This window comes from Bombina bombina, chromosome 3, assembly GCF_027579735.1.
Source record: "Bombina bombina isolate aBomBom1 chromosome 3, aBomBom1.pri, whole genome shotgun sequence".
Lineage (NCBI taxonomy): Eukaryota > Metazoa > Chordata > Amphibia > Anura > Bombinatoridae > Bombina > Bombina bombina.
The window spans coordinates 464193532-464207877 of NC_069501.1; the positions used below are offsets into that span (position 1 = coordinate 464193532).

Here is a 14346-nt window from a genome sequence, read left to right on the forward strand (position 1 = left end):
TCAATGCGGTCAATAAGTTGCAAGTTTATGGACTTCTCTATGACTTTGGCCGGGAAGGGGAGTAGAGAGATGGGGTGGTAGTTATTCGGGCCCGTGGGGTCTGCCGAGGGTTTCTTCAGCAGGGGTTTCAGTTCCGTGTGCTTCCAGACATCCGGAAAGGTGCCGGTTTCGATGGAGCAGTTGATGGTGCGGCGGAGTTCAGGGGCGATGGTGTTGCTTGCTTTGTTGAATACGTGATGGGGACATGGGTCAGAGAGTGAGCCGGAGTGGATGGATTTCATGATTCTGAGGGTGTCCTCTGTGATGAGGGGGCTCCAGCTAGTCCGTTTGTGGTGTGGGGGCGAATTTGGGAAGGGTGTCATTGGGTGTAGGGGAGTGGGTGGTGGAGGTTGAGTTATGAGGCGTGAAACTGTCATAGATGTCGAGGATCTTACGGTGGAAGTGTGCAGCGAGGGTATTGCAGAGGTCCTGGGAGGATGGGATGTTGCTGTTGGGTTTAGAGAATTCCTTGATGACTAAGAACAATTCCTTGCTGTTGTGTGCATTAGAGTCTTGGATGGCTGTTTTTTTTTTGCGGTTTTTATGAGGTGGTGGTGGGTGGTGATTGCTTCCTTAAAGGCAGCTTTTTCCAGAGGGGTCTTGCTGGATCTCCAGGTTCTTTCCAATCGTCTGCAGTGGCGTTTGGAGTCCTGGAGGGCCGGGGTGAACCAGCTGGCCTTGTTGATGGTTTGGCGGGTGGACGGTTTTTTGAGGGGGGCGAGGGTGTTGAAGCAGTCTGTAATCCATCGGTGGAGGTTGCGGCCAGAGGAGTTGGCGTCTGTGGAGATAGGTGGGCAAGATTTGTTTAGGGTGCGGTGTAGTTGGTCTTGGGTGATGTTGTCCAGTTATATATCTACCCTTTTTACATAGAGAGGTAGAGCTGCAACAACTAATCAATATAATCGATACTAATCGATTATGAAAATAGCCGTCAACGAATCATTATCAATTAGTTGGTCTTCAATTAGTTGGTTTGAACACAGCACCAGCTGCTCCACCCCGATGAACTACTGCACATGGTATTTTGTTTTATGGTTATGTCCTTGGCCTAAAGGACATCTACTTTTCCCTTTTTCAGGACAGTATAAGTTTCTTTTTTAAGTTTACAACTACTCCGGGATTATGTACAACCCTGAAATAATAGGAGCCATCATTTGGATTGTTTATATTAAATCAGGTGATTTAGGACTATGCTTTGCATGGTACAGTGCCGAGCTTGTTATTTACACCCAGTCCTAGATTGATGAGTTATTTGAATTGATGTGCACCATTATCTGTTTGAACAATTATTAGCGGATCGCTTGCTATTGCTGATATGTACTGTATAGATAGATGTGTAAGGCTTTGTCCTGTTATTAATATACAGTCCTTAGCACTTTTGACTTATTTTAAATTTTTAATTGTGATATGTACCAGATTCAACATCTATAAGCATATACTTGTTATTTTAAGAGCGGACTAGATCTTTTTTTCAATAACCTTATAGCTGGTTATTTACCATTGCATATAGATATTTAAGATATTTTTTTGTTAGAATGAAGTCCAAGCTTACTTTATTGAGAGGTCCCTTGCCAAGGAGGAAAACACTTTGCATTGATGGAGCTATGAAAGATAAATATATCACCTTGGTGAAATTGGCAAACCACTACTTATGCATCTCAGGCACCGCAACACCATCAGTTGTGTTAATGCAAAGTTTTAGTCTAAAGTTTTAGGTTTGTAACACTCAGTATGTGTATTTTATTTTAAATACAGGAGAAAATTGATTTTTTTTAATCGGATTAGTCGATTAATCAAAAAAATAATCGGCCAATAAAAATAAATCGTTAGTTGCAGCCCTATAGAGATGTTTAGGTGATATTTTCATGTCAGCTTTTACAGTTATGCTGCATAACTTTCAAGTGATTTAGCATACCAGTATTATGTCCCTTTGAAGGGACATTCCTGCAATTTTACAATCAGTCTTAAACATGTTCAATGTCAAATAATAAGGTTTGTAATATACATAAGCCCCTCTTAATAAAGGATTATAGTTATTTCCTTTTTTGATAAAAATTTTCTTACCAATACAAAGCCAATACAAATATACATATTTTAATACAGTTGTGGATGCGCATCATGATTGGTGATCCGACGCTTGCATAGTTTATGCATGCGCAGTTAATACACATAAAACACCTATGAGGGTTGAGCTCCCTCCTTATAATAGAGCTAATCAATAAGACAAGATATTACTTCCTGTTTTGACATTTCTCTCGGGATGTGGTGCACGCTCTCCCAAATTCAGGCCAATTTTCATAACTAATCTTATTGGGAAACGTCATCAGGGAAAACCACTCCATTTCAAAACGGCGTATTGAAATGTCTGAATTCAGCTGCTAAATAATCACTTTTCCTATAGATTTATTTTGCCTTCTAATGCTTTCATGATAGAAAAGGAGTACACAATAAGAAAGCTATATGCATAACGCTTGAAAGTCAAGTTCAATATCCCTTTAAATATTTTGCCTGCTCTGCATAGCATCGAAAGCTGTGAATGTAGCTTCATAATTTTACCCCATACCTATTTTTGTGTGAAGAAGCCTATATACTCCCACCATGAACAAAAATGTGTGTCTATACACAATTTTAACCTATATTCATACAAATAAGCATTATGATCTATATAAAGCATGTTCCTGGCCTCCAATACCCTGAATGGACAGAAGAGATTGCAATTTTACTCACCTCTTGCTTTCTTCTTGTCAACCTCTGGTTTAAGTCCACTAATGTCTAAAGAATCTCTGGAATTAACAGGCTTTACTGTAGGGGTGGAGTCAATATTGATGGTAGGCTCTAATTTTGAGACAGATTGTGTTGTCTGTTTCACTCCCTCCTCTTGGGAAAGTTTAGGGGTTGCCGTGACAGGAGTGTTAGCAGAAGGTGCAACGCTAATCTGTGACAATGAAAATAGCAACATTTATGGAATATGGTTAACTAATGCCCTTAAACTGAAAAAGAGCAGTCATAAGAGTAAATGAAAGAAAACATCCATATATGACAGAATATATATATATATATATATATATACACACACACACACACATGTATATACACACACAAACATGAATTTGGATATAGAAAATATATGGTCTCACCTTGGAAGAGTCAACAGTAGCACTGGGAGAAGCTGAAGAGCTAGGTTCTGTTGAAGCATCCTCTTTTTTTTCTTCTATATTCACTACAAAATATATAATAAAAGAAATGGTCCAAGGGTCACAACAAACTTAATAATTTAAAAATCTTTCACAAGTCACAACATAGCATTAGGCACACTAATAATCTGAATCTACATGTGAAAGAAAATCTCAATGGTCATGGGACAAAGTAACTACAGATTATTTAAATCTGTATGTTTACTTTGACAATTCTTTGTATTAATTACCTGTTGGTCTGGAGATTCCGAAAACCTTTTTGCTGTTAGTTGGATCTTGTGGCTGTATTACAGTCTCCTCTTTTGGAGGCTTCATGGCTTTCTGCAGCCTAAGAGCTTTCTCCTTCCTGATTTCTTCCAGGGTTTTAATCCGCACATTTACCATCTGATTGGACTTTTCTTTCACATCACTAGAACTGTTGGGGACAGGGGCAATTTTTATAGATTTCTTAGTGCTAACTGGAACATTTTCTCCTCCAGTCTCCTGCTTCATATCATTTTGTATTCTAATCCTCTTCCGAACATGGTGAACTTGACTTTCAAGCGTTTGCGTGGTCTCTTCTTGATCAGAAACCTTCTGCTTAAGATGCACCCGTTTGTCATCTTTTTTCATCTCATTGGTTTGAATTCCAATATTCATCAGGTCATCTCCTAGCTGTCCATCTTTCAGCATTTCCTGCAGCTGTCTCTTCCTTTTCTCTGCCTGAACTTCAAAGAATTTCTTAGGGGGAATATTTAGTGCGGGCTGTGATGTAGCAATCACCTTGACACTGGGAAGCGGTTCTGTAGGAGCCTGTTCCTGCTTCTGGCTGGCTTTTTCTTGGCGAATCTCTTCAAGGGTCTTAATGCGAAACTCAGAAGATGGTTTTACAGCTTTTTCTGAGGAAATATATAACAGGAAGATTATAGATATATGTATAAGAAGATATTCTAAATTATTTCTCAAAATTATCCTATATGGATGGCTCACAAACACATAAAACCCATTAAGAAAATAAATAGAAAGAGCATGTGATATGTCAAAATCCATAACTACACACAACCACTGCCAGAAAATGTATAGCTACTGCATGGACTAAGGTAGTTAAAAAGAGACTTTGTACACTAGATTTGTCTTTGCATAAATGTTTTGTAGATGATCCATTTATATAGCCCATCTGGAAGCGTTTTTGGAATAATGTATAGTTTTACTTATTGTTAATAACATTGGGATGATTTTCAGACTCCTAACCAAGCCCCACGGTGTCAGATGTAGACTGAAGTCAACAGATTCCTGCTTTCTCCTGTTTGTGTAATCTGTCTTTCCATATGCAGGGGAGTAGTATCTGCTCTTCCTGCTTTCTTAGCCCCATTAAGTGGGTATCCCAGCCTAACCTCATCAACAGTGCTTAAAGGGACATTATACACTCATTTTTTTCTTTGCATAAATGTTTTGTAGATCTATTTATATAGCTCAGAAAGTTTGTTTTTTTAAAATTTTAAAAATTTTGCTTATTTTTAAATAACATGGCTCTGATTTTCAGACTCCTAACCAAGCCCCAAAGTTTTATTTGAATACCGTCAGCTACCTTCTCCAGCTTGCTCCTGTTTGTGTAAAGGATCTTTTCATATGCAAAAGAAGGGGGAGGGGGGAGTGTCTTATTTGCCACTTGCAGTGGGCTTTCCAGTAACCTTTTCAACAGAGCTAAACTGAGAGCTTCTAAGTAAGTTTTTAAACAGTTTTATACTGGATTTTTATATCAGTATCTGTGCATCTTATTCTTTATAGTAGTGCCTATTACATGCAGTTATATGAAAATGAGTGTATACTGTCCCTTTAAGAGAGCTTTTTTTATAAAAGGTTATATACTGGATTTTTAGATCCGTATCTGTGCACATTCTTATTTTTAGTAGTGTCTATTATATGCAGTTATATTAAAATAAGTGTATAAGTGTCCCTTTAACTACTATATATATATATCCAAAGAATTTTTAGAAAGATTGTCCTTACCGTCTAATATTAGCTCTAGTCCTATATTTCATACAAGAAAGGGGCATGAAGCTAATAAAAACAACCCCATGGTTTTACAATTTCTACTTGCCAGCAGCTAAAATACATAATGTATTTGGTTGAAACTTACCAGGGAGCTAGAAGTAGTGTTTACACTGAAAATGAAATAACTTTATTAAGCATGCCCTAAATTGACAACATACATAACCTTTTTAAATGGCATGTAAAAGTAAAGATTTTTAATGCACTGTACTATTTTAAACCAAACACCTTGCAATTACAACTTCTACAGTCATCCAACAAATTAACACATCAGCAGAGCCTGAACATATATTGCAGAATTGTTTTACTAAGCATAATTATGCATTTTATATTATATAAGTGTTTACTGTCCCTTTAATAGGATAAGAAACGCTTATATTGTAATATAAAATGTTTAATTAGGTGTAGTATAAAACTTTGCAATATATCTTCATTATTTATTTTGCGCCCTTTTCCTGTAATGTAACTGACAATTATGAAGTTTTCTAGCTATGAGAGTTGGAAGTGCACACTGCAATGACTTCCCAAGCCCAACCCTTATACATATCTGTTCCTAATTGGCCTCAGGGGAGGTTATCACATAAGGAACTGCAAATCAATGGAAGTTTGGTTGACAAAATGGCAGCCAAGCAATGCAGACTCCATTAAAAATTCTGGATTGACTCCTAATAAGTCAAGTGGTGAGGGGAGTTTGATAATTGAAAAATAATGTATTCAGAAAGTTGAGAAGTGACTTTATTACAGCACTACAGAAAAGTCTTGTAATTCCAATGTGTTTTATATCCCTATAAGATAAACCAGATAGCGAATGCTTCTTTGTGCAAATAGTATGTACTACACATTGTCATTGCGACTTGTAGTTTGTAAGACTGCAAAGCCTTCCTTTACATGAATATTGGTAAAGCATTTAGAGTAGTTTTGTATCCAACCATATACCAATACCTGTTTCTGTGCTGTTCTGTTCAACAGGTAGCCCCAAGCGTTCCTTTAATGGCCTAGGAATGTGTACTGAAATAGAAAGATTAATTGTCAACCACTAAACTGCTATAAACACAAGAAGTTCAAGTCTTTAAAATGTCATCTTTATGTTCCAGATCCCTACAATGATTTAAGGGACAGTAAATTCAAAATTAAACTTGATACAGACAGAGTATGCCATTTTAAGTAACTTTTCAATTTACTCCTTTTATCTCATTTGCTTTGTTCTCTTGGTATCATTTGTTAAATGGAACCCCCAAATTTTCTTTCGTGATTCAGAAAGAACATACAATTTCAAACAACTTTCCAATTTGCTTCTATTATCAAATTGGCTTCATTCTCTTGTTATCCTTTGCTGAAGGAACAGCATTGCACTACTGGCAGCTAGCTGAACACAACTAGTTAGCCAATCACACGAGACAAATGTGTGCAGGCACCAATCAGCAGCTAGCTCCCACTTGTGTAGGATATGTGCGTATTCTTTTTCAACAAGGGATACCAAGAGAAAAAAGCACATTTGAAATAGAAGTGAATTTAAAAAAGTGTCTTAAAATTACATGCTCAATCTGAATCATGCAAGTTTATTTTTTTTTTTTAAAAGGATACCTAGGTAGGCCCAGGTAGAGCAATACACTACTGAGAGCTAGCTGCCGATTGATAGATCCACATATATGCCTCTTGTCATTGGATTACCCCATGTGTTTAGCTAACTACTACCAGTAGTGCACACTGCTCCTTCAACAAAGGATACCAAGAAAATTAAGCAAATTTGATAATAGTAAGTAATAGTATTAAATAAATTGGAAGTGTGGGGTTTTATGTCTTTTTAATGTTAGACACAACAAATGGAAACAAGTTAAAGGGACACAGTACCCAAAAATTTTCTTTCGTGATTCAGATTGAGCATGAAATTTTAAGCAACTTTCTAATTTACTCTTATTATCAAATTTTCTTCATTCTCTTAGTATCTTTATTTGAAATGCAAGAATGTAAGTTTAGATGCCGGCCCATTTTTGTGAACAACCTGGGTTGTCCTTGCCGATTGGTGGATAAATACATCCACCAATAAAAAAGTGCTGTCCAGAGTACTGAAACAAAACAAAAAAAGCTTAGATGCCTTCTTTTTAAAATAATGATAGCAAGAGAACGAAGAAAAATTGATAATAGGAGTACATTCGAAAGTTGCTTAAAATTGCATGCTCTTTCTGAATTACAAAAGAACATTTTTGGGTACAGTGTCCCTTTAATGATGACACTCATATATAAATGAATTTGAATGTACTGACAACTTAGCGCTGCGGAATCTGTTGGAGCTCTACAAATACCCAATAATAATAACTGATCTCAGGATGTGAGTAAACGTCTCATCTTGTGCTTCAAACTAAAAACCCAATTTCCCGGCAGCATTATGATGTCCTGTGTTTTGCAATAAGATAGCACAGAATCAGCTAGGCTAATACCTGTCTTTAGTGATACATCAGAGCCTGCAGTGGGTGGAACAGCCTTCCTGCCCAGTCTCTCTGAGATACTTTTCTTCACAACCCCTCCAAAAGAGTCAGCTGAAAGAAGGGGAGAAAATAAATAAAAATAATGAACAAAACACAGTTAGGTTTTTTTCTTTAATATAATATTCTTCAAGCAACAATTTTACAACATTCAGTAGAAGCCATATTACAAACTAAAAAAATACATGCAAAATAAACTGAATACAGATAAAAAAAATACACTCAAACCTAAATATTAGCCAATATATTACACATAGAGGCAACATTTATAATGGACCAGATAAATGGGTAGAGGACGTTGCCAACTGTTATAGGCCATCTTGGCTTGTAAGCTTACATGTGCTAAGGGGTGCAAGGGGCTGACGAGAGGAGAGGAATTGGGGTAAGAAAAGTTTAGGAGTTGGATAACCTAATTATATATCCTCACAGTAATGATTTACATCACAACTTACTGATATACAAATATTGTAGAATATATTCTATGTGATTTTTTTGTAGTGTAACTATACTTAATTTATAATCTACCACATGAAGTGTATAATGACTTACATGGATTCAATTTCTTGCTCAAGAAATCTCAAAATCTGGTGCGTTAGTTCTTTAAGATTAATGGGCTCACAAAATAATCTTCTGGCAATTATATTTCATACTTTTACATTCACAAGCACAATTTGCATTTTTTTCATATCACAGATAGACAAAAAAAGGCAGCACATTTATTACCTAGAGGACTGTTAGCGGTGGCTTTACGCTTCCCAAGTCTATGGGCTAGTGGCAAGTGTATATTGGGTTGCTCTATATAAACAGAAAATGGGAAATATGAGACAGCACTGCAGAATATTATAACAAGTATCATATTATTACACACATATGATAATTAATATATATATATATACATATATATATATATATATATATATATATATATATATATATATATATATATATATATATATATATATATATATATACACACACACACACAGTATATACATAAACACACATATATATATATATAATATATACATACACACACGTGTCATTTATAGTCTGAAGTAGCGTCTTACACCTCTTCTTCAGACTGAACCAAATTTATGCTTACCTGATAAAAAAAAATCTTTTACGATACGATGAGTCCACGGATTTCATCCTTACTTGTGGGATATCGCCTCCTGGTCAGCAGGAGGAGGCAAAGAGCACCACAGCAGAGCTGTATATATAGCTCCTCCCTTCCCTCCCACTCCAGTCATTCGACCGAAGTTAGGAAGAGAAAGGAAAAGCCAAGGTGCAGGTGTCTGAAGTTTAACAAAAAGAAAAATGACCTGTCTCAAAACAGGGCGGGCCGTGGACTTATCGTATCGTAAAAGAAATACATTTATCAGGTACGCATAAATTTCCTTTTCTTTTACAAGATACGATGAGTCCACAGATTTCATCCTTACTTGTGGGATACAATACCAAAGCTATAGTACACGGATGAAAAGGGAGGGACAAGACAGGGAACCTAAACAGAAGGCACCACTGCTTGAAGAACTTTCCTCCCAAAAAACAGCCTCAGACTAGGCAAAAGTATCAAATTTGGAAAATTTGGAAAAAAAATGAGAAGAGACGATCAAGTTGCAACTTTGCAAAACCGTTCAACAGAGACATCAATTCTGGAAGCCCATGAAGAAGCCACAGCCCTAGTGGAAGGAGCCGTAATTTGCTCAGGAGGCCGCTGTCCAGCAGTCTCATATGCAAAACCGAAGATACTCTTCATCCAAAAAGAAAGAGAGGTAGCCGTAGCTTGCTGACCCCTAATTTTCCCAGAAAACGCAACAAACAGGGAAGACGATTGACGAAAATCCTTAGTAGCCTGCAAGTAAAACTTCAAGGACCGGACCATGTCCAAATTATGTAATAGTCGCACATTCTTAGAAGAAGGATGAAGACACAAGGAAGGAACTACAATGTCCTGAATATAGGTATTTGAAAACAACCTTAGGAAGAAAACCAAGTTTGGTTCGCAACCCCACCTTATTCGATGAAAAATAAGATAAGGAGAATCACATTGTAATGCCGAAAGCTCAGATACTCTGCAAGCCGAAGAAATAGCAACCCAAAACAAAACCTTCCAAGATAATAACTCAATATCTATGGAATACATAGGTGCCAAGGAACCCCTTGAAGAACTTTAATAACTAAATTCAAACTCCAAGGAGAAGCAATAGGGCTAAACACAGGCCTGATTACAGTCAGAGCCTGACAAAAAGATTGAACATCTGGAACATCAGCCAGAGGTATGAACAACAAATTAGACAAAGCAGCAATCTGTCCCTTTAAGGAACCAGCTGACAACCCCTTCTCCAATCCGTCTTGGAGAAAAGACAAAATCCTGGGAATCCTAACCCTACCCCATGAGTAGGTTTCGGATTCACACCAATAAAGATATTTACGCCATATCTTACGGTAAATTTTTCTAGTAACAGGCTTATGTGCCTGAATCAAAGAGTCTAAGACCGAATCAGAAAAACCTTGCTTAAGCAAGAATAAGTGTTTAATCTCCAGCAGATAGCTGCAAAGAAACTAGATTCGGAAGATGGAAAGGCCACTGATTAGAAGGTCGTTCCTCAATGGAAGTGACCACGGTGGTTGATATGACATGCCCACCAGATCGGCGTACCAAATCCTGCAAAACCACGCAGGAGCAATGAGGATCACCGAAGCCCGCACCCGTTTGACTCGAGCAATCACCCTTTTGAGAAGGAAAGCAAACTGAGAGAACACATAAGCTAGGCTGAAAGACCAAGGTACTGCCAAGGCATCTATCAGCACGGCCTGAGGATCCCTGGACCTAGACCCGTATCTCGGAAGCTTGGCATTCAGACGAGACGGCATAAGATCCAACTCCGGCCTGCCCCATCTGAGAATCAGGTTGGCAAGAACCTTCGGATGAAGTTCCCATTCTCCCAGAAGAAAAGTCTGTCTGCTCAGGAACTCCGCCTCCCAGTTATCCACACCCGAGATGTGGATCGCCAACAGATAACATGAGTGTGCCTCCGCCCACTGAACAATTTTGGATACTTCTGACATCGCTAAGGAACTCCTTGTTCCTCCCTGATGATTGATGTAAGCTACAGTCGGAATGTTGTCCAACCGAAAAACTGATAAACTTGACCGAAGTCAACTGATGCCAAGCCTTAACAGGCTGGCACCCGTTGTCACTATCACCCATGAGGGTCTGCGGAAACATATCCCCTGGGATAGATGATCCAGCGACAACCACCATAGAAGAGAGTCCAATGTATGTATGTATTGGGCACTTGTAAAGCGCGGCAAATCACCCGTAAGGGTCTCAAGGCGCTGCTCATTTTATCGACCTCGGAAGGATGAAAAGCTGAGTGGACCCCCGGGGATCGAACCTGCAACCCTTGGATTGCTACAGAGCTCAGCCACAGTGCCTTAGCATGTTGAGCTATCTGTCCGGCTTGGTAGCTCTAATTAAAGAGACAAGTTTGTATTATCTCCATTCAAGCCACAAACCGTCTGCTTGCAAGGTAGTTCAGCTAGTCATTATGCTGGCTCCATGCACTGAGCCACTGACGGCCACGGAGAGAACACATAAGTGCACGGCATGTGTACAGAAACTAAATCTTTTGACCTCCATCAAGAAGATTTTCATAGAGAAAGAGTCGATTAAAGTACCCAAGAAGGGAACCCTTGGCTGCAGAACTAGAGAACTCTTTTCCAGATCTACCTTCCACCCATGAGCCTTCAGGAAGGATAGAATAATGTCGGCATGAGACTTTGCCAGTTGATCAAACAATGCCTGGATCAGAATATCGTCCAGATAAGGCGCCACCGCAATGCCCCGCGGTCATAGAACTGCCAACAGAGACCCCAGAACCTCCGTAAAATTTCTGGTCAGACCGAAAGGAAGAGCCACAAACTGAAAATGTTTATCCAGAAAGACAAACCACAGGAACTTGTGATGACCTCTGTGGATAGAAACATGAAGATATGCATCCTTTAGATCCACTGTCGTCATAAATTGACCCTCCTGGATCAATGGAAGAATGGTACGAATAGTTTCCATCTTGAAAGATGGAACTCTAAGAAACTTGTTTAGAGTCTTGAAATCTAAGATAGGCCTGAAAGTTCCCTCTTGTTTGGGAACTACAAACAGATTTGAATAAAACCCCTGTCCCTGAATTGGAACGGGACCAAATACTGGAGGATAGGTCTCTTACACAACGTAAGAACGCCTCTCTCTTATCTGGTCTACAGACAATCGAGAAAAAGAAAACTTCCTCTGGGGAAGAATTGCTGAATTCCAGCTTGTATCCCTGAAACACTATCTCTAATGCCCAGTGATCCTGAACATCTCGTATCCAAGCTTGGATGAGGGAGGACAGTCTGCCCCCTACCAGATCTGGTACCGGATCAAGGGCCAACCCTACATGTCGATTGGGAGCCGCAGCAGGCTTGGATTGTTTACCCATGATCCAAGATTGGTTGGGTCTCCAGCAGACCTTGATTGTGAATAGTTCCTATCCTGTGATAAAGGGAGAGGAAGGGGGGGATCCCTTGATCTGTTTGGACTTCTACCCCACGAACAGGACTGTCCCCTTGTAGAGAAAAGCCAAAAGCGTAGCATTGGAGAACACATCCCCAGACTAGGCTCTCAACCACAAAGCTCTGCATGCTAAGATGGAAAACCCAGACTCTTAGCCGCAAATGTAAATGGTCATCCAGCACCTGGATTCAAACCAACCACCTTTGAGCTGCAAAGCCACAAAGCTAACCACTAAGCTACCTTCCTTGGGTGGTAGTCTACAAAGGAGCATCTGTAATAAATGAATCAGCCAATAAAAAGCTCAAATTCTGTCCTGTCTCTCTTTAAATCTTAAAGGAAACGGTATCGTCGTGTGCTTTCTTGCCAATCTAAGTCACAAAGGATGAAGTCACACAAATAAACAACAGTAATATCGTAATAAAAGCGAACCCTCACAGTCTCTCATAACTGTAAAACTGTGCTTATATTCGCATGCAATATTGCATAACAAAGTGACCCTTCAGAAAGTAACATGCAAATTTGAACGCCTGCCAATCAAAATATAGGCGAGGCGATAAGCAACTCCTCAGGGAAAAAGGCATCCATCATGGGACACCGAAGAAAACTGTTACTGTCACCTTGAACTGAAACAGGAACTAGTTAATTCCCTGAGCAGTATGTAAAGAAACTTTGCAACCGCATGTTTAATGTATTTAAAAGTATTAGATACATTATTACCAAGATGCTGCATATAGCAACCAATTCTGAAAAGGATTTCTCATAGCACATGGGGAACAGCACCATCTGAGAATGTTCCTTACATATAAGGGCCAAAATGTATGGGACAGTTGCCAATGACATATGCAGTGTTTCATGCAATTGATAATACAAATCAACCTGTCACGGTATCAATTTAACAGCTGCACCTCCAATTAGTTCACTCAGGAAGGACCAGCATGTCTAACTTTATTTTAAACTTGTGACGCCTCTCTGCCTAACGTGACAGAGAAGATGACACCGTCACTCAAAAAAACTCTCTAGATGGCGCGAAGACCTCTCACCTGTATGTTGTGAAACACAGCCGAGGAGGCACCCTGCGATCCGTTAGAGGAAATGAACCAAATAGCACGCACCCCATGGTACGAAACAAAGCTCCACCCATCGTGGGCGTATCGAGCTCATGCATGAATTAGTGATGGAGCCGCCAGAAGATCAATGGAGGAGGCAAATGGCGCGTAACGAAGCTCCGTCCATCGTGGGCGTATCAAGCTCAATTCTCCTGTGCGCGGCAAACTTTTACAGAACAAAATAGAGCCGGCGGGAGCCCCAAACAGCACTCAAGTACTACCAGCTGAAAGGCACAAATCCCCCTGCCGGGTGCCATCTCAGTAAACTCCCAACAAGTGAAACACATGCATGAATGGGACACATAAATTTCCCTGTCGGCTGAAAGCATAAGCCGAAGTGAGCAGGGGCATCGTTATATATTAAACAATCCCTTATAATAATAAAACAGGATAAATCTCCCAGTCAGTTCCCAAATCCATTGTTACCTAAAATGAAAACATTGGAACATGAACAGACAACATTATGGTAGAACACATGATGTTTAAATATGAGCACCCTGTCTGTCGTCTTCCAAATTCAGCAATAGCAAGCGTAAGACACAGGGATATGCAACATATCATCACAAGAATCCTATTTAACACCTTTACGAGTGAAAAAGGATAATCCTCCCTGTCGGCTGTTAAAGTAGTTAAAAGTCGCTGGGAGACCAACAGAAGGAAGATGTGTGTTGCTTCTGAGTTACAAAGCTGCCGTTTAAAACTTACCCCCTCCCAGGGATATTCCATAAATAGCGTGCTAAGTCCTTTCTGTGTGCATACCAAATCCAGAAAATAAAGCTTAGCACTTACCTTAGACGTTTGCCCGGCAGTAAGGCATCTCACCCGGCTTGTGAAGTTCTTTTCTCCTCTTCACATTGGCCTGTGGAAACAAAAAGTACTGAGCATTTACTCCCTCAGACTTTTACAAGCAGGGCAGCATACATCTATGGGAGGCGCAG

At 39.4% G+C, this 14346-nt stretch overlaps 1 protein-coding gene across 1 annotated transcript in view; it reads right to left on the reverse strand.

Annotated features, from left to right (window-relative positions):
* The window catches only part of ZC3H11A (zinc finger CCCH-type containing 11A), a 60270-nt gene that overhangs the window by 18246 nt on the left and 27678 nt on the right, over positions 1-14346 (reverse strand). Inside the window, exons 11-16 of the mRNA XM_053706715.1 lie at positions 8471-8542; positions 7703-7801; positions 6207-6272; positions 3464-4111; positions 3177-3259; positions 2767-2974 (exon numbers count right to left, since the gene is read on the reverse strand). Coding sequence (XP_053562690.1) covers positions 2767-2974; positions 3177-3259; positions 3464-4111; positions 6207-6272; positions 7703-7801; positions 8471-8542 — 1176 coding nt within the window. The remainder of the gene's footprint in view (positions 1-2766; positions 2975-3176; positions 3260-3463; positions 4112-6206; positions 6273-7702; positions 7802-8470; positions 8543-14346) is intronic.